This window comes from Cervus elaphus, chromosome 32 (genome assembly GCF_910594005.1).
Source record: "Cervus elaphus chromosome 32, mCerEla1.1, whole genome shotgun sequence".
Classification (NCBI taxonomy): Eukaryota; Metazoa; Chordata; class Mammalia; order Artiodactyla; family Cervidae; genus Cervus; species Cervus elaphus.
In genome coordinates, this window is record NC_057846.1 from 12,012,659 (window position 1) to 12,033,741 (window position 21,083).

Below are 21,083 nucleotides of genomic sequence, written 5' to 3' on the forward strand. Positions count from 1 at the left end.
TTGACTCTTTGCATCAGGTGGCCAAAGTATTGGAGTTTCAGCTTCAGCATCAGTCCTTCCAATGAATATTCAGGACTGATTTCCTTTAGGATTGACTGGCTTGATCTCCTTTCAGTCCAAGGGACTCTCAAGAGTCTTCTCCAGCACCACAGTTCAAAACATCAATTCTTCAGCATGCAGCCTTCTTTATGGTCCAACTCTCACATTCATACATGATTACTGGAAAAACTGTAGCTTTGACTATGTGAATCTTTGTTGGCAAAGTAATGTCTCTCCTTTTTAATACTCTTGTTTAGGTTTATCATAGCCTTTCTTCCAAGGAGCAATATCTTTTAAATTCATGGCTACAGTCACCATCTGCAGTGATTTTGGAGCCCAAGAAAATAAAGTCTGTCACTGTTACCATTGTTTCCCAATCTATATGCCATGAAGCGATGCGTACTTCTGTTAAAAATTAAAAGCTGGCTTGGTAAAATCTTAAGCAAGGTTTTCTAGGGGCAAGCTTAGATTTCTCTATGACTTTGAGATATAAATGTTCTATCTGATTTTCCAAGGTTGCTTTATTGTGTGTCTGTTGCTCTTTGGCCTATAAGAGGTCTTCTAGCATTCTTAATCATCTTCATCACCATGGAGCTTTAATTTATTGGTGGCCAGATGATGGATCCTTTGAAAATTAGAGAAACTAAAAAATTATTAAATCTGGAGTGCCCTTGCTACAAACAACTGTTTTGTTGATACCTATAAAACAAAGGTCAAATTAACCTAAGAACTTTTACTGGAATGAGAAAAACTGACTTAGGAAGTTTATTGAGGCCTTCTTCTCAATGGGCCTTACAAAAATGCTTTGTTGTTGTTTTTCAGTCACTCAGCAGTGTCCAACTCCTTGCGACCCCAGGGACTGCAGCACGCCAGGCTTCCCTGTCCATCTCAAATTCCTAGAGCTTGCTCAAACTCATGTCCATTGAGTCGGTGATGCCATCCAACCATCTTATCCTCTGTCATCCCCTTCCCCTCCTGCTTCAATCTTTCCCAGCATCAGGGTCTTTTCTAATGAGTCAGTTCTTCTCATCAGGTGGCCAAAGTACTGGGGTTTCAGCTTCAGCATCAGTCCTTCCAGTGAATATTCAGGATTGATTTCCTTTAGGATGGACTGGTTGGATCTCCTTGCAGTCCAAGGGACTCTCAAGAATCTTCTCCAACACCACAGTTCAAAAGCCTCAAATCTTTGGTGCTCAGTGTTCTTTATGGTTCAACTCTCACATCCATACATGACTACTGCAAAAAACATAGCATTGACTAGACGGACCTTTGCTGGCAAAGTAATAACTCTGCTTTTTAATATGCTGTCTAGGCTTGTCATAGCTTTTTTTTTTTTTTTTTTAAACAAGGAGTAAGTGTCTTTTAATTTCATAGCTGCAGTCACTATCTGCAGTGATTTTGGAGCCCCCTGAAATAAAGTCAGTCACTTTTTCCATTGTTTCTGCATCTATTTGCCATGAAGTGATGGGACTGGATGCTATGATCTTAGTTTTTGAATGTTGAGTTTTAAGCCAGCTTTTTCGCTCTCCTCTTCCACTTTCATCAGGAGGCTCTTTAGTTCTTCTTTGCTTTCTGCCATAAGGATCATGTCATATGTATATCTGAGGTTATTGATATTTCTCCTGGTGAACTTGATTCCAGCTTGTGATTCATCCAGCCCAGCGTTTCACATGATGTACTCTGAATATAAGTTAAATAAGCAGGGTGACAATATACAGCCTTGACGCACTCCTTTGCCAATTTGGAAGCAGTCCATTGTTCCATGTCCCATTCTAACTGTTCCTTCTTGATCTGCATACAGATTTCTCGGGAGGCAGGCAAAATGCCCTGGTATTCCCATCTCTTGAAGAATTTTCCATAGTTTGTTTTGATTCACATAGTCAAAGGCTTCAGCATAGTCAATGAAGCAGAAGAAGATATTTTTCTGGAATTCTCTTGCTTGTCTATGATCCAACAGATGTTGGTAACTTGATCTTTGGTCCCTCTAAAGACATAAATCCAGTCTTTTCTAAATTCAGCTTGAACATCTGGAAGTTCTTGGTTCAGGTACTGTTGAAGAATAGCTTGGAGAATTTTGAACATTACTTTGCTAGTGTGTGAGATGAGTGCAACTGTGCGGTAGTTTGAATGGTTTTTAGTATTGCCTTTCCTTGGGATTTGAATGAAAACTGGCCTTTTCCAGTCCTGTGGCCACTGCTGAGTTTTCCAAATTTGCTGGCATGCTGAGTGAAGCACTTAACCAGCATCATCTTTTAAAATCTGAAATAGCTCAGCTGGAATTCTGTAGTGATGCTTTCTAAGGCCCACTTGACTTCACATTCTAGGATGTCTGGCTCTAGGTGAGTGATCATACATCATGGTTATCCAGGTCATTAAGATAATTTCTGTATATTTCTTCTGTGTATTCTTGCCATGTCTTCTGAATATCTTCTGCTTCTGTTAGATCCATACCATTTCTGTCCTTTATTGTGCCCATCTTTGCATGAAATATTCCCTTGGTATCTCTAATTTTCTTGAAGAGATCTTTAATTTTTCCCATTCTATTGTTTCCCTGTATTTCTTTGCACCGATCACTTAGGAAGACTCTCTGATTTCTCCTTGCTATTCTTTGGAACTCTGCATTCAGATCGGTTTATCTTTCCTTTTCTCCTTTGACTTTCACTTCTCTTCTTTTCTCAGCCATTTGTAAGGCCTCCTCAGATGACCTGTTTGCCTTTTGGGGCTTCTTTTTCTTGGGGATGGTTTTGATCACCATCTCCTGTACAATGTGATGAATCTCTGTCTGTATTTCTTCAGGCACTCTGTTTATCAGATCTAATCCTTTTAATTTCTTTGTCACTTCCACTGTATAATTGTCAGAGATTTGATATAGGTCATACCTGAATTGCCTAGTGGTTTTGCCTATCTTTTTCAATTTAAGTCTGAATTTGGCAATAAGGAGTTCATGATCTGAGCCACAGTCAGCTCCTGGTCTTGTTTTTGCTGACTGTTTAGAGCTTCTCCATCTTCAGCTGCAAAGAATATAATCAATTTGATTTCGGTATTGACCATATGGTGACGTCCATGTGTAGAGCTGTCTCTTGTGTTGTTGGAAGAGGGTGTTTGTTATGACAAGTGCATTTACTTGGCAAAACTGTGTTAGCCTTTGTTAGTTTCACTTTGTACTCCAAGGCCAAACTTGCCTGTTACTCCAGGTATCTCTTGACTTCTTACTTTTGCATTCCAGTCCCCTATGAAGAAAAGGACATCTTTTTTTTTTGGTTTTAGTTCTAGAAGGTCTGGTATGTCTTCAAAGAACTGTTCAACTTCAGCTTCTTCAGCATTAATGGTTGGGGCATAGACTTGGATTACTGTGATACTGAATGGCTTGCCTTGGAAACGAACGGAGATCATTCTGTCGTTTTTGAGATTGCATCCAAGTACTGCATCTCAGACTCTTTTGTTGACTATGATGGCCACTCCTTTTCTTCTAAGGAATTCTTGCACACAGTAGTAGATATAATGGTCATCTGAATTAAACTCGCCCATTCTGGTCCTTTTTAGTTCGCTGATTCCTAAAATGTCAATGTTCACTCTTGCCTGTTTGACCACTTCCAATTTACACTGATTTATGTACCTAACATTCCAGGTTCCTATGCAGTATTGTTCTTTACAGCATCAGACTTTACTTCCACTAGCAGACACTTCCACAACTGGGTGTTGTTTCTACTCGTGTTCAGCCTCTTCATTCCTTCTGGAGCTAGTTTTTCACTCTTCTCCAGCAGCATACTGGGCACCTACCTACTGACCTGGGGAGCACCTCTTTCCATGTCATATCTTTTTGCCTTTTCATACAAATGCTAATTAGAACAATTAAGGATATCAACCAAAAAGTAGGGGGAAAAGGTCTAACAATTATTTCAGTGAGATAATTTTTTTTTCTTTTTAAAGTGAGTTACTTCAAATGGATAAAAAATTATTTGGATGCTTATTTAGAATGGGATTAATAAAACAGACATTTACATGATTAAATAAGATTTACTATTACTATGCTACCAAAAGTTAATGAGCCAGAGGGTGCCCCTACTGGCCCCCAACATTAAATGCTAAACAAGTCGGTTCTATTTACCCTAATTTTAAGTTATATATTTAAATGACTAGAAGAATTTATATTGTGATATCTCACCAGGGCTTCCCTGGTAGTTCAGATGGTAAAGAATCCACCTGCAATGCGGGAGACACAGGTTCAATCTCTGAGTCAGGTAGATCCCCTGGAGAAGGGAATGGCAACGCACTCCAGTATTCTTCCCTGGAGAATCCCATGGACAGAGGAGCCTGGCGGGCTACAGTCCATGGGGTTGCAAAGGACAAGACTGAGCGACTGACACGCTCACTTTCTTTCATCTCACCAGTTATTTTGGGACAGTTATGCCAAAGGGCCTGACTTCCTCGGCTCTAACCAACTCTGGGGATCCCAGAGCCTTTTATATAAACGTAGGTAAAATAGACAGGGAACAAAAGGGAAAAGCCTTCTAAACTCCCCTAAGACCAAAAGTTGTTGATTGGATCCTTATGAAAACTAAAGTTAAAGGTATAAAAGTTGACGGAATCTAGATAAAGATATATGAATTGGCATGTTTAAATGGGCTTTATAGAAGGTGGTTACAGCTCTTATTTAATTATATTGTGGGATAAACAAGGCATGTAGATTGCCACTGAGGAAATATTAACTAAATGTACTGAGGAAGGTTCTATTCAACAATAAAGTTCATGGCATTTGTGGAGCCTTCTAAGACCTTTTAAGCTAGGTGACTAAGATTTTCGTTGTTAAGGGAAAACTGCTTATATTGAGTTGAGGGACATGTGAGTGAGCCCTTTCTTCTTCCAGCTGAAGACCACAGCCTGCCAGTGATTGTTATTTTAAGTGTGCTCTCTTCGTTTTCCCCTCAGTGACTCTCTTATGATCCCCTCCGTTTCTTGTTTCACTCCCTTCCCTCTTCTCAAAAAGCAGTTGGGAAACTTACAGACACCCAGGATGACTTTGTCTTATACCTCAGTCACCTTTTCAGACCCGTCTCAGTTTTAAAGAAGGTACGTGAAAGAAACTGAGTATTTTCTGAAAAATGAATATTTTATCAGTACAGTTTAATGCAACAGACTCTGCCTACTGTAAATCCTTCTTGACAAGATGTACTGTACTAGGAGGATGAAGAAAGAAAAGACCAGAAGAGACTCTTGGAAGCAGTGTGTGTGTTCCTCAAAAGTCAGAACAACTGCTTGGTGATAATGAGATATTCAATTCAGATTAGCTTTCCAAATGACTTAGACACAGCTCTGCAAAATATGGATCTTCCCTGTACCTCAGATGGTAAAGAATCAGCGTGCAATGCAGGAGACCTTGGTTCAATCCCTGGGCTGGGAAGATCCCCTGGAGAAGGGAATGGCAATTCACTCCAGTATTCTTGCCTGTAGAATCCCATGGACAGAGGAGCTTGGCGGGCTACAATTTGTGGGGTTGAAAAGAGTCAGACATGACTGAGCGGCTAATGCTAACACTACTGAGGAAACCAATAGTTACCTGAGTTGTAGAAAATAGGTAAACTGGGAACTAACATGCAAGGGTTAATAAAATAAAAATAGCAATTTTGCTTTGGCTTAATTTATAAACTCAAAAAGGTCTTTGCTAAATGCCTTATACAAACCTATGAAGATGGGCTAAAGTAAAACTCTAAAGTTATTAAAAGTAGAACTTGGTAAATTAAATTTCAATTATATTAAAAATCTTACCACGGATTGTAGCAACTTTAGACAAAACTGTTCTTTGAAAAACTAAACAACTGTCTTTGTCTTGAAAATATCTAAAACAGAATATGAATACAGGCCACAAGGGACTAGAAAGTGAAAGTGAAATTCGCTCAGTTGTGTCTGACTCTGCGACCCCAGGGATGATACAGTCTATGGAACTGTCCAGGCCAGAATACTGGAGTGGGTAGCCATTCCCTTCCCCAGGGGATCTTCCCAATCCAGGGATCCAACCCAGGACTCCCACATTGCAGGCGGATTTTTTACCAGCTGAGCCACCAGAGAAGCCGACAAGGACTTAGACTCAGCCCAGTTAAGCAGGTAAGACCTGTAAGACCAAGGGAAAAAACAAAAAAGTGGCAGTTTTAAATCTAAACTACTGAAAATGTTCCCAAACCAAAGCTTATAGATAGTAAGCTTTAATCATCTGAGAAAGCAACTTTAAGGTAATCAAACTGTTTGTTAACTAGTAAGTTTATGTAAATATTATAATACCTGATTCATATCTAAGCTTTTAGTAAACCACAAGATCTCTAGTTTGTTTATGTCTGTGTATACATTATACATGTGCTCAATAAAGGACAGAAATGGTACGAACCTAACAGAAGCAGAAGATATTAAAAAGAGGTGGCAAGAATACACAGAAGAACTGGACAAAAAAAGATCTTCACAACCCAGATAATCACAACAGTGTGATCACTCACCTAAAGCCAGACATCCTGGAATGTGAAGTCAAGTGGGCCATGGGAAGCATCACTACGAACAAAGCTAGTGGAGGTGATAGAATTCCACTTGAGCTATTTCAAATCCTAGAAGATGAAGCTGTGAAAGTGTTACACTCAATATGCCAGGAAATTTGGAAAACTCAGCAGTGGTCACAGGAGAAAAGGTCAGTTTTCATTCCAATCTCAAAGAAAGGCAATGCCAAAGAATGCTCAAACTACTGCACAGTTGCACTCATCTCACACACTAGTAAAGTAATGCTCAAAATTCTCCAAGCCAGGCTTCAGCAATATGTGAACCATGAACTTCAAGATGTTCAAGCTGGTTTTAGAAAAGGCAGAGGGACCAGAGGTCAAATTGCCAAAATCTGCTGGATCATCGAGAAAGCAAGAGAGTTCCACAAAAACATCTATTGTTGCTTTATTGACTACGCCAAAGCCTTTGACTGTGTGGATCACAATAAATTGTGGAAAATTCTGAAAGAGATGGGAGTACCAGACCAGCTGACCTGCCTCCTGAGAAATCTGTATGCAGGTCAGGAAGCAACAGTTAGAACTGGATGTGGAACAACAGACTGATTCTAAATAGGGAAAGGAGTACATCAAGGCTGTATATGGTCACCCTGCTTATTTAACTTATATGCAGAGCACATCATGAGAAATGGTGGGATGGATGAAGCAGAAGCTGGAATCAAGATTGCTGGAAGAAATATCCATAACCTCAGATATGCAGATGATACCACCCTTATGGCAGAAAGTGAAAAATAACTAAAGGGCCTCTTGATGAGAGTGAAAGAGGAGAGTGAAAAAGTTGGCTTAAAGCTCAACTAAGATCATGGCATCTGGTCCCATCACTTCATGGCAAATAGATGGGGGTAACAATGGAAACAGTGACAGACTCTATTTTTGAGGGGTTCCAAAATCACTGCAGATGGTGACTGCAGCCATGCAATTAAAAGATGCTTGCTCCTTGGAAGAAAAGCTATGATCAACCTAGACAGCATATTAAAAATCAGAGACATTACTTTGCCAGTGAAGGTCCGTCTAGTCAAGGCTATGGTTTTTCCAGTAGTCATGTATGAGTGTGAGAGTTGGACTGTAAAGAAAGCTGACACCAAAGAATTGATGCTTTTGAACTGTGGTGTTGGAGAAGACCCTGGAGAGTCCCTTGGACTGCAAGGAGATCCAGCCAGCCCATCCTAAAGGAGATCAGACCTGAACATTCACTGGAGGACTGATGTTGAAGCTGAAACTCCAATACTTTGGCCACCTGATATGAAGAATTGACTTATCTGAAAAGACCCTGATGCTGGGAAAGATTGAAGGCAGGAGGAGAAGGGGATGACAGAGGATGAGATGGTAGATGGCAGCACCAACTCAATGGACATGAGTTTGGGTAAACTCCTGGAATTGGTGATGGACAGGGAAGCCTGGCGTGCTATAGACCATGGGGTCATGAAGAGTCAGACGTGACTGAGTAACTGACTTGAACTGATACATTATGCATGAGATATCTCTACTTCTAAAAGTTATTAATAAAATTGTATTTATAAAGTTCAGTTCAGTTGCTCAGTTGTGTCTGACTTTGCGACCCCATGAACTGCAGCACGCCAGGCCTCCCTGTCCATCACCAACTCCCAGAGTCCACCCAAACCCATGTCCATTGAGTTGGTGATGCCATCCAGCCATCTCATCCTCTATCGTCCCCTTCTCCTCCTGCCCTCAGTCTTTTTCCAGTATCAGGGTCTTTTCAAATGAGTCAGCCCTTTGTATCATGTGGCCAAAGTATTGGAGTTTCAGCTTCAACATCAGTCCTGCCAATGAACACCCAGGACCGATCTCTTTAGGATGGACTGGTTTGATCTCCTTGCAGTCCAAGGGACTCTCAAGAGTCTTCTCCAACACCACAGTTCAAAAGCATCAATTCTTCCCTGATAGCTTTCTTTATAGTCCAACTCTCACATCCATACCTGACCACTGGAAAGACCATAGCTTTGACTAGATGGACCTTTGTTGGCAAAGTAATGTCTCTGCTTTTTAATATACTGTCTAGGTTGGTCATAACTTTCCTCCCAAGGAGTAAGCATCTTTTAATTTCATGGCTGCAGTCAGCATCTGCAGTGATTTTGGAGCCCAGAAAAATAAAGTCAGCCACTGTTTCCACTGTTTCCCCATCTATTTGCCACGAAGTGATGAGGCCGGATGTCATGATCTTATTTTTCTGAATGTTGAGCTTTAAGCCAACTTTTTCACTCTCCTCTCTCACTTTCATCAAGAGGCTCTTTAGTTCTTCTTCACTTTCTGCCATAAAGAGCTCTATTTAATTTTAATAAAAAGTGCTTATATTTAAAGAAATTTGGCCAAGATGACTTTCAGGTTCACGTGAACTGGGAAATATTTAATGTTAAGTTGAAACCTGATATCAATGTTTAATTTATTGACATAAATTAATATAGGTGTCATTCAGAGTCATCAAAATTAATTATAATAGTTTATTGTATCTAGGTTTAATAAAAATGAGCTTACTAATCTCGTGCAAACAATAACTGGACATGAAACTTCAAGGCAAATGTAAATGAGATAAAAGCTTTGGGATTAAGACTTTTAAGTAATCATGTTTTAGAAATATCTAAAATGATCTTTCCAGATGTTTGGTAACTTAAGATTCTAAAGCTGTGCCAATTTAAGCTAAGTGATGAAAGTTTATTTATTTAAAATACACTGACACATCAATTATTTTAAAAAATTAAGAGTATTTAAAATATTAATGAAAATATTGGTATCACTAAAGATTTTCTCTATAAGAAAACAAAAGTTAAAAAAAAATCACTGATGTTTAAGCTCACCGATTTATAAAATGTCAATGTAAAGACAGTACCTAATTAGTTACTTCTTAGTTTAACTAAAATTAAGTTTTTATGGTGGAGGATTCTAATTTAAACATGTAAGTAAAGCTATCAAAATAATACAGAAATTTTTCAGAATGCTATAGGAAATAAAATGTATGTTTTAAGTAAAGAAGATATGAGAAATGAAATTATATTTTAGTTAAAAAAAAGAGCTGGTTAATTTCATTTAGATGAAAAATGAAAGACAGGCTGGATACCAAAAGTGATGAGAGATTATGAAGAGGAACTCTGAGGAAAAAGTTTTATGCATAGTCAGGATTAATTAAATTTAGATTGAATTTAACTAAGCTAATACAAGACTGGGGATTTTATTTCAGTTTAAGTGTTCCTTTTTATAACAGATTCTGTGAATTTATGTGCCCTTAAATGATATATATTTATTTTCTTTGTGACCTTGGTTAAATGGATAGGTATTTTTTCAGTGACCTCTGATCCTTTGTTTTAAAATCTTTCTGAAATTTCTAACAAACTTCCAAAATATCAAAATCTAACTATGTTTTTGAGCCTCCAGCTGACTCTGGGATGGATGCTTCAAAGAAACATCTCTGAGGCATCTCAGAGATGAATATTAAGCTAAGTTTATTTGGTATTTTTAATTCAAAAACATTGTCAAGTGATTGAATGTAAATTTTAGGTTGTAATATATAGATAAAATCATTAATACAGATATTTCAAAATTTATATGGAATCCCTAACATTTGACATGTCCTGATAAAATTTTGTGAGTCATAATTCTAGTGGTTATACTAAAATGTTATATGTTGCAGAATATCCAAGTTTCCTAACTGTGCTGTACTCAAATCTTTAACCATGCAGAAGGGCCAAGGCAAAATTGGTAGGGAATTGGCTTTAGAAAGGGTGAGTCCCATCTGGGGAATTCCTTCTGAACTACATAGTGACAGAGGGACCTATTTTGCTCATCAGATTGTTAAAGAAACTTGCAAAATCTGGCAGATTATGCAATATTTCCACTGTGACTACCATTCACAGTCTCCTGGGTTAGTGAAAAGGACAAATAAAACAATTAAAGGCGAGGGTGGGATGTTCTGAGAGAATAGCATTGAAACAAGTATACTATCAAGGGTGAAACAGACCACCAGCCCAGGTTGGATGCATGAGACAAGTGCTCAGGGCTGGTGCACTGGGAAGACCCAGAGGGATGGGATGGGGAGGGAGGTGGGAGGGGGGATTGGGGTGGGGAACACATGTAAATCCGTGGCTAATTCATGTCAATGTATGGCAAAAACCACTACAATATTGTAAAGTAATTAGCCTCCAACTAATAAAAATAAATGGGAAAAAAAATAGAAAAGTCAATTGGCTAAAATTACATGTGCTTATTCCTTCCCTTGGCCCAAGGCCATTCCATTGGTTCTCTTCAACAGATCCACTCCTTTGACAAATATCATTTGTCTCCCTTTGAAATTATTACAGGGAGACCAATGAGATTGCATAAAAGACTGTATGATCCTATATTACTTAAGGGAGATATACTGTATTACTGCAAGGGTTTAATCAAATTATTGACAAGTCATTCTAAACTTGTTTCTGAAGTTTATTATAGTAATTTATCCTCAGATAAAGATCAGACATCCCATGACTTACAACCAGGAGATTATGTAGATTAAAAAAGACATCATTTAAAAGACTCTCCCCCCAACCTAAATGGAACGGTAGTTATCAGGTTTGCTTGACTAGCTCAGGCACAGCAGAACTGAAGGGAACTGACTCAGATTCATATTTCCCACCTAAAAAGGGCTCCCGTACCAGGCTCGTCTCCGGAGAGAACTGCTGACCTCACGCTCACCTGGAAGCGACACTGATAATATGGAAACACCAACACCAGGAAGGGAAGCAGACAAGGTCAGAAGTAGGCAGCTGGCCCAGGTGCCAGCCCCGACCCGTATGGTTGTTCTTAACTTTTATTCTTGGTCTCTTGGACTCTTACAAGTGAATCAAAAAAAAAAAAAATTGTTTTCTATTACTGGCATGGTGTTATTCAAATTTTAGAAATCACTCAAATTGTTGGGTTTGTGGTCAATTACCTACATCCAGTGCTTCTGGTTTACCTTGATGGGTTTCTCCCCTCCAAGGTTCTGATTGGATGGCTCTTAGAAAGTTTATTTTGCAAGGAAGGAATTATATTTCTGTCCGGGCTACTACTGATATCACTATTTGGGACCCATTCACTTGGCCAATCAAACATGCTTATTCTGACCCTGGCCATAAATATGAATTTTCCCTTAAGGTTGCTAGAGCTCAATAAAGGCAACAGACTAAATCCCAGGTGTTAAAATTAAAAAAAAGTAAACTCTAGACTATTAGGAGTGACACTTCCTCAGCTATGGGATGGATTTACTTGACTAATACCAGGATATGGTTGTCTAAGCCTAAATGCCCCCCTATGCTGGTAACAATTAAATCATACCAAAGATAATCAACCTAATAACACTAGAAAATCAGGCTGGGTGTCTTATGAAATCTACCAAAGTACCATTTTTTTTAAAGCCAGTGATTGGTATGAAACCGATTGGATCAGAAGACCAGAAATATACTGGCTGGCACCTAACAGGACTCAAAGACTTTGGGGGTCCAATCTATGACCCTGGCTTCCACCAGGCTGGCTAGGAAGGCATACTTTAGGATTCCGTTTGGCTCAAGACCACGTACATACAAATTTAGAAGTGACTCCAGCAAATTTACCATCAATACCAGCTCAGTGGGCCAAGAGACCTGTGTTTCACTGGTATGATCACTTAACAACTATTTTTGCACCTTCAGTAGGATTGGAAAATGTTATTTCTCACATTGAAGACTTAACAAAACTCACTCAATAGGCATTAAATGATAGCAACCAGGCTATTCGCCTACTAAATTCTGAGATCTCTATGATGAGAAAAGCTATCTTACAAAATCGTAAAGTCCTTGATATCCTTACAACATCTCAAGGGGGCACCTATGCTATAACTCAAACTGAAGGTTGTGTTTACACACCAGGTGGATCCTGTAATGGGTGATGTTTTAAAAGATGATTTGGTTCTGAAAGCTCATGGCATAAATCCCTATTTGTAACTTTAATCACCCTATTAGCTGCATTATTTGTAATCTGTTTCTTTTATCAGATTGTTGTCTTTTGTATTATATGATGTATAACCAAGAAATAGATCAGATTTATAATTAGAATAACTGTAATACTGTGATTCTAGTTATGTGAAGAGGCAACAAGGGAAATATCTCCTGGATCCTATTAGGTTAGAAGATAGAGGAATCTGAGAATCTTTTATTATTTCTCAATGGGCCTAATCCAGACATGAACACCTCAAGTGACATTTCAGTGAGGATGTTCACTTGATCTGGGGTGAACCTCACAGTTTCCTAGGATCAAAAAAAAAAAAAAAAGTCATGAAATGTCTTGCAAATATAGTGGAATTTATAACCATGGGGAGGGACTGGGAAATGAAAATATCTCCTGCCATATTAATAAACAAGACATGTCAGCCATCACCGATTTCTGGCCTCCAAAAGTGATTGAGGGTTCTCAAAACTGCAATCCAGAGGGTGCTGCCATCCCCCAAGGGTGACTGCTGAGAGGCTGGGGGAATGCAAGAAGCAAGGTGAACAAGCAAAGAAGACTGACTCTAGACAGCTGAGGTGCATATAAAAGGAAGGAATTCAGTGAGCTGGGGTGGGGGTGGGGGGCTTGTATCTTCCCATACAAAGAGTGCTAAATTCCTTAAATTCCTGCTCCTGTTTTTGCAAACCTGTATGTGGCCTAACTCCCCTTCCTGCCTCCTTGGAGCATTTTTCTCAGAGCTACTGAAATTCTCTCTCCCAGGCTTGGAGTCCCAAACATTCCCACCAAATAAAATAACTCTTTACTTTCAGGTTGTGACTATATTTTTTTAATTGATAGTATGGGGCTTATTATGGGGCTTATAGTATGGGGCTTACTGGGGCTTCCCAGGCGGCTCTAGTGGTAAAACAAAAAACAAAAAACAAAAAAAAACCTGCCTGCCTATGCAGATGTTTAAGAGACACAGGTTTGATCCCTGGGTTGGGAAGATTTCCCTGGAAGAGGGCATGGCAACCCACTCCAGTATTCTTACCTGGAGAATCCTACACACAGAAGAGCCTGATGGGCTACACTCCATAAGGTTTCACACAATTGGACAGGACTGAAGCAACTTAGCATTCACACACAGGTATTTTTATAGAAAATGTAATCTTTCAAATGATTTTCTCAGCTGTCATGCTATTTGATTGCCATAAACTCGGAGACAGTTAACCAACTAATTAATTAAACAGAGTAGAAATTCCCCAGAAAACTAAGAACATGAAAGACTGACAGTTTTAGATGGGGCCATCACACCCCTGCTTTGACCTGCCAGGCATACACTCAGCCTGGCTTCCAGTCCAGACACATCAACAAACTCCAGTGGCTAATGCTCATCTTCAGTTAAACTTCTGCAGAAATAAGGCCGTTCCAAGGATGAGAAACCTATATGCAGGTCAGGAAGCAACAGTTAGAACTGGACATGGACCAACAGACTGGTTCCAAATAGGAAAAGGAGTACATCAAGGCTATATATTGTCATCCTGCTTATTTAACTTATATGCAGAGTACATCACGAGAAATGCTGGGCTGGAAGAAGCACAGGCTGGAATCAAGATTGCTGGGAGAAATATCAGTAACCTCAGATACGCAGATGACACCACCCTTATGGCAGAAAGTGAAGAGAAACTAAAAAGCCTCTCGATGAAAGTGAAAGAGGAGAGTGAAAAAGTTGGCTTAAAGTTCAGCATTCAGAAAACTAAGATCACAGCATCTGGTCCCATCACTTCATGGCATATAGATGGGGAAACAGTGGAAGTAGTGTCAGACTTTATTTTTTTGGGCTCCAAAATCACTGCAGATGGTGACTGCAGCCATGAAATTAAAAGACACCTACTCCTTGGAAGGAAAGTTATGACCAACCTAGATAGCATATTTAAAAAGCAGAGACATTACTTTGCCAACAAAGTTCCGTCTAGTCAAGGCTATGGTTTTTCCAGTGGTCATGCATGGATGTGAGAGTTAGACTGTGAAGAAAGCTGAGTGCCAAAAAATTGATGCTTTTGAACTGTGGTGTTGGAGAAGACTCTTGAGAGTCTCTTGGACTGCAAGGAGATCCAACCAGTCCATCCTAAAGGAGATCCGTCCTGGATGTTCATTGGAAGGACTGATGCTGAAGCTGAAACACCAATACTTTGGCCACCTCATGAGAAGAGCTGACTCCTTGGAAAAGACACTGATGCTGGGAGGGACTGGGGGGAGGAGGAGAAGGAGATGACAGAGGATGAGATGGCTGGATGGCATCACCAACTCGATGGACATGAGATTGGGTAAACTCCGGGAGTTGGTGATGGACAGGGAGACCTGTTGTGCTGTGATTCATGGGGTCGCAAAGAGTTGGACACGACTGAGCGACTGAACTGAACTGAACTGAAGGATGAGACAGAGCAAAGGCTAGCACAGTCACCTCACATGCTAAGTAAATCTCTTCCTGCCCTTGTGCCAAATAGATACTGACCCTGGATGTTTCTGAATTCCTTGTTAAGTTTTGAAAATTCAACAGTTTCTCTGGCTCTCTTTACCATATGGTACAATTTGAACAGTTTGAAATTGTCAGATAACTTGCTTTGTTTTAAACTAGAGCTCTACCAAATAGACCCTGGGTTCCAAGGATGACAGCGTATTGAATGGGCAATTCCTCTCATAAACAAGTGCTTTGGAAAACACCCTTGGAGTTCCTTTGCATCAGCCACTAACTATTTATGTCACCAAGGTGGTGACAAGGAGGTCACCAAGGAGGCAGAGACAAAAAGGCACTAACTATCCTTCAGCTGGGTGGGGGAAGATGGTGTGTAAAACAATAATGCAGATTTACTGCTCTAACTCAGTGGAGAGATGTATAAGGCTTTTTGGAAGCAAGGCCTGGAGAACACTTTTTTTTTTTTTCCTGGGTGAGGGAGAAAGAAGAAGGTTACTTCTAAGATAAGAAAGGAATCCTTAGAACAAAAATGCTCTATGCGTTCTAGCAAGACTGCAGATTTGAACCATTTGCATCATTTAAAAATTAATCATGTTCCTGAATGCCTTCCACTGGTGGCTGTTTTACATTTGAAATCAGTAGCTTTCTTTCTTGGCTGACTGCCACACCCAAAAAGACACAACATACAGGACACAGCATACCCCTTGAGGTGCTAATAACTGCTCATAACCTACATTTGTTCCAAGAACTTCCTTGGCACTAATGGAGGAAGCTGATGATGAAAGGCAAGGGCAATGGGCAGAAAAAGTGGATAATTTGTGCATTTGTCCCCTGGAATTCCCCCTGGATTGGGATGGAAGCTAATCTCTAGTTAAAATCAACTTCCTGCTCAGCCTTCTATTCTCTTTATCCAGTTTTCTCTGTTCCCCATAACCAGAGGGCACTTTTCCAAAAAGTTCAATTCAGAGTTGCTATCTGAGGCTCTGCACCAAAGGAACCTGAACTAAAATACTACGACCTTAAGGTATATTCAGTATTTGCGACACTTAAACCGCGTCAGCTACAAACTGGCACGTGCCAAGAGCGTCGCCTGGGGCTGAGCAACGGCAGCCCAGGCACTTGCCACCTGCCTCCCTGGAGACTGAGCCCTCTGCTGCCGCCGCTGACCCTCAGCACCCCCGCGCCCTGAGGGGTTCAGGGTGGCGTGAGGCACTCTGTGCTCCAGCGAATCCCGTGGAGCTGGTCTTTAGATAGCTAGATATTTTCAGGAACTGATTTCATGATCCTGTTAGGTAGTTAGAATAGGAAAAGGAGTTCAAAACGGCTAAAAGACAAGGAAAGGAAAAGCCCACGAAAATGGACAAAAGAAGGTCCAAGGGCGGGAGTGAGGATCTCCGGTGGAACAAGCAGCCCTCCTGGCTAGCCCAGTTTACACAGGGCAGGCCCAGGGGGAGGAAAAAAAAACATACAAAACGAGGAGCCAAAACCGCCTGGGGCCTCTCTTCTTGGGTCTTTTGGGTCTGCCCACCCTCACTCCTCAGAAGCTGTACCAGCCTTTGTTTTTCCTAATAAAACTGAGCTGTAACACTAGCCCATCCATCGCTTCAAAGTTTTGCTGCGGTGAGACAGAACCCAAGAAAGTACAACTTTCCCAGACAATCCCAGTCCTTGCATCTCTTCATATCTAGAAAAACACTAAATCCCTTCACGGTGACATCAGTTCCTTGTGACTAACAGAGAACGTTTTGCAAAGTAAGCATTTGATTGCATTGAACTCCCCCTTCGCTGAAATCTTATGTACTGACCTTCCCCCACTGCCTCTTCGGAGCAGTCTCTCAGAGCTATCGGAGGTGTTGTCTCCCAGGCTGCAGTCCTCATTTGGCCCCGAATTAAACTTAACTCACAACCCTCAAGTTATGTGTGTGTGTGTGTGTGTATGTTTAGTCAACAATGGTAACCATTCCAGTTGTCTATTCCATTTAAAACATGAACAATGCTATTGTCAAAAGTATTTCAGTAGCACTACTATGCTTGTGTTTCCTTTTCATGTAAAATATATGTGTGTATGTATATAATATATATACATATGTGTGTGTATGTGTGTGTATAATGTCATCTTACCAACTTCATTAGTCACTCGACAATTTTATTACTTCCTCTAGTCATAAAAAAAAGACACTGCTACTCCAGTTTCACCAAATAACATTTCTTCTTCCTTCTCTAAAAGTATCACTGCTTTCATTCAATTTTCAGCTCACTTTAGCAGGCTCAACTCTCTTTTTCTGTTTCTTTTTAAAAAATAATGAGATTATAAGGAAGAAAAACTTGCTCTTGCTCCCCTTTACTCTTTGACTTTGCAGCTTACCCCTAATACTAGCACTCATCTTGTAAACTAGAGAATGTTCACTTTATTGAAGTAATTAAAGACAAAAATCTAAAAAGAAATCACTATTATAATCACTACTTTATTCATAATGTAACAACTATAAAGCAGTCTGTACTAATCATAATGCAATAAAATGAATCATAACATTTTCTTCATAAATTGCATTGATTGCCACCACTCACATTCATTATTATAAAAGTTTACTTAATGAAATAATTATAAGACTATAGTTAAATTTTTCATTATCTGTTTTTTTAAACAATAACTGAACTGCATTAGAATTAGCTCAGATGATAAAGAATTTGCCTTCAATGCAGGAGACCAGGGTACAATCCCTGGGTCAGGAAGATCCCCTGGAAAAGGAAATGGCAGTCCACTCCAGTATTCTTGCCTGGAGAATCCCATGGACAGAGGAGACTGGAGAGCTACAGTCTATGGGGTTGCAAAGAGTCAGGCAACTAAGTGACTAACACTTAAAAATTTTCTTTTCATGGGACGGTGTTGTTGTTCAGTTCCTCTGTTGTTTCCAATTCTTTTGTGACCCCATGGACTACAGCTCAGCAGGCTCCTCTGTCCACGGGACTCTCCAGGCAAGAATACTGCAGTGGATTGCCATTTCCTTCTCCAGGGGATCTTCCTGACCCAGGAATAGAACCCACGTCTCCTGTGTCTCCTGCACGGGAAAGTGTTTTCTTTATCACTGAACTACCAGGAAAACCTATACGGGAAGGTAGCAGATTAAAATCAGAAAAAAAATCTTGTACACAAATTTTGATCAGACCCATTAAGTTGGATTGTCAATACTGGTTTATACAATGAAAGGAACAGACTCTGGAGTATCTGGGATTTTCCACCGCAATGTGTTTTAGAACTCTGCAGATATTATAGCTGCATGATAATTGAGGAGTTGCACCTTTAAATCAAAAGGTAAGATAATTAAAACTACAGGGTGAAATGATAAAGAGTTAGGAAGTAACGTGCTATGGAAATAAATACTCTCTCCTACCTGAAGTCTGAACCCGCTCTTCTGCCATTCTCTGGAATCCCAGGATCTGGACACATGTCGGAGACCAAAGCAACACCTCCTTGAGTTACTGTAATAGAAACATTATGATACTGCTCAGAAAATAACCACATAATGACAGTATATTAGACAGACTTGGTTCTTTCATGATTCCGCCTTAACATGTGATTTCTTTTAAGAATTCAGATAGTTAAGCTAGATTAAAATAAATCCACTCTTATTCTTAAAGAAACAGACTTTTACAGAGGAGGCCAACAATCTTTGGTTGGAACTCTTTCTTCTACTAAAGAAGTCTTAATGCAATTAAGATTTTCTCATTAAGATCACATTTATGACAACTTACAATTAATAGCATGGTGGGGGGGTGGGAAGAGCATCATGCCATAAATAGCTTAGCTTATATAGAAGATAGCTTTCATTCATTTCCATGGATGAAATGGAAGTGTTAATTATCTATGAAGATATATTAAGATCTATACCTATATTTATATCTATTAACATCTATTGTCTATTTAGATCTATATCTAAGAGATATTTCACATAAAATTACTTATTATAGACATGAAGAATGCTTATCAATTAAGTTAAACAAATAACAATCTTCTTGTGCAGTGTACTGATTTATTATTTGAATCTGTGTATAAACAGTCTTTCCTCATGTTAGGATGTTGTACAATCATAGATTAGTTTTTAAAGTATTTGTTTGCTTGTTAGAGTGGCCACTGCTCCAGTAACCATCCCACTATCTGAGTAGTCTAATCCAATCAAGGCGACATGCTCTCTTTCAAGAAATTTTCAACAATGATCTTGTGACTCAGTTCAGTTCAATGACACATGAGAGGAAGCCTGCAGGAATGCTTCTGGGAAGACCTTCCTGTTAGCTAGTAGTGATCATCTCTTTTTCACTCTCGACCTAATCATGTTTGAATTTCAAATTTGTAATTCTTGGTACATCTTGTTACAGTACAGGTTTTTGAATCTGTAGTCAGTGGTCTACTAAAATATCTCTAAAGTTTATTTTCTAAAAGTATCCTAGCTTTAATAGATTTTCAAGCCTCAATAAAGAATTTAACTTTCACCACATTTTTTTCTGCCATCGTCAGCTATATAACTCCCACATTTGCTCCAGTGAAAACAGTTACTACTGTGTCAAATGAAGTCATCCTCCTCAAGGTGAATGGCTATCACTGTTTATAGAGAAAGTAGTCCACATTAGTGTGGTTCTTACTTCACTATTTTAGCGTATCACACTGGTCAAAAGCGAAAGTAAAGTGAAAGTGAAAGTCTTCAGTTGTGTCCGACTCTATGTGACCCCATGACTATACAGTCCATGGAATTCTCCAGGCCAGAATACTGGAGTGGATAGCCTTTCCCTTCTCCAGAGGTCTTCCCAACCCAGAGTTCGAACCCAGGTCTCCCACATTGCAGGCAGATTCTTTACCAGCTAAGCCACAAAGGAAGCCCAAGAATACTGGAGTGGATAGCCTATCCCTCCTACAGTGGATCTTCCTAACCCAGGAATTGAACTGGGGTCTCCAGCATTTCAGATTCTTTACCAACTGAACTATCAACAACTTAAAGGTTTAAAAAGGTCTACCTCTATATCTTCTCTGTTTTTCCTCACATGGAATAGTAGTAAAAAAGTTAATGACAAATTGAAGGAACCCACACAAATCAACTCAAAATATTCTGGATCTTTTTTTAAAGATAATGCCAAAGCTGCTTACTTATTCAAAAAAAAGAGTATTTAGTTGGACGTCTTCGAGAGTAGTGAATGAAATAGGTTAAGTTTGAATAGTTTGCAGATGGCAGGAAGATAACAAAAAAACGATGACAGATAAACGTTAAATATGTTTGATTTTCTGAAACAGAGATAGGCATGTAACAGGATAATGATAGAAATCCGTGGTGACAGGTTATGTACAAGAAAATAATGAGTCCCTCAAACTCAACTACCCAGTCTATCTGCATCATTAACAATTAACACCTCTCAAAACTGAAGCTTAAAGTTGCAAAGAATGATGGTGATATATCTGCAGGGTCTTGATGCCTCAGAGAAACATTTTCAAAAGAGAGGAATTCCTGTGCTTACCATCATTTTAACTCTAATTTTGTCAAATTATATCTTACCAACTATCATAGGACACATGCTATAGATACTAACAAATATATTAAACTTTAGTCAAAACCTTAGAATTTAAAATCAAAACTGGAATATTCAATAGGTAGTTTCATGACCCATAATTAACTAATAGTAATTTAAGATGTAAAATTATACACATGGATGAACAGATACAAATCAGATAGTTTGTAAAAGACTTTGAATGAATTTAGATTTAAAATGTGGAAATTACATTAATGTATACATAATCAAATGACTCTTTCAAAGCATGCTGGCTTTTACACTATCTCATTAGATCCTCACAAGGTTCCTATGAGGTATATAGAGCAGTAAGGAGCATGCTTTTCCCATTAAATTGTAACCGAGCTGGGCCCTACAGGGCTTTCCCAGGACAGACTCCCCGCCCGCCCACGTCCTCTGCCTTCTTGTCTGTAGAATACTTGAGCCTCTTAAGTCTTCCCCAAGTTCAAAATAACAAACTAAATTAGAGAAGTGAGGAAATGTAGGAAGAAAGAAGAACAGTCAAGCAAGACAAAATAATAATACATTAGCCATTAAACAAAGTCAAG

At 39.4% G+C, this 21,083-nt stretch overlaps 1 protein-coding gene across 1 annotated transcript in view; it reads right to left on the minus strand.

Moving 5' to 3' along the window:
- CSMD1 (CUB and Sushi multiple domains 1) overlaps positions 1–21,083 on the minus strand; it is a 2,014,689-nt gene that overhangs the window by 569,261 nt on the left and 1,424,345 nt on the right. The window contains exon 8 of the mRNA XM_043893675.1: positions 18,375–18,462. Coding sequence (XP_043749610.1) covers positions 18,375–18,462 — 88 coding nt within the window. The remainder of the gene's footprint in view (positions 1–18,374; positions 18,463–21,083) is intronic.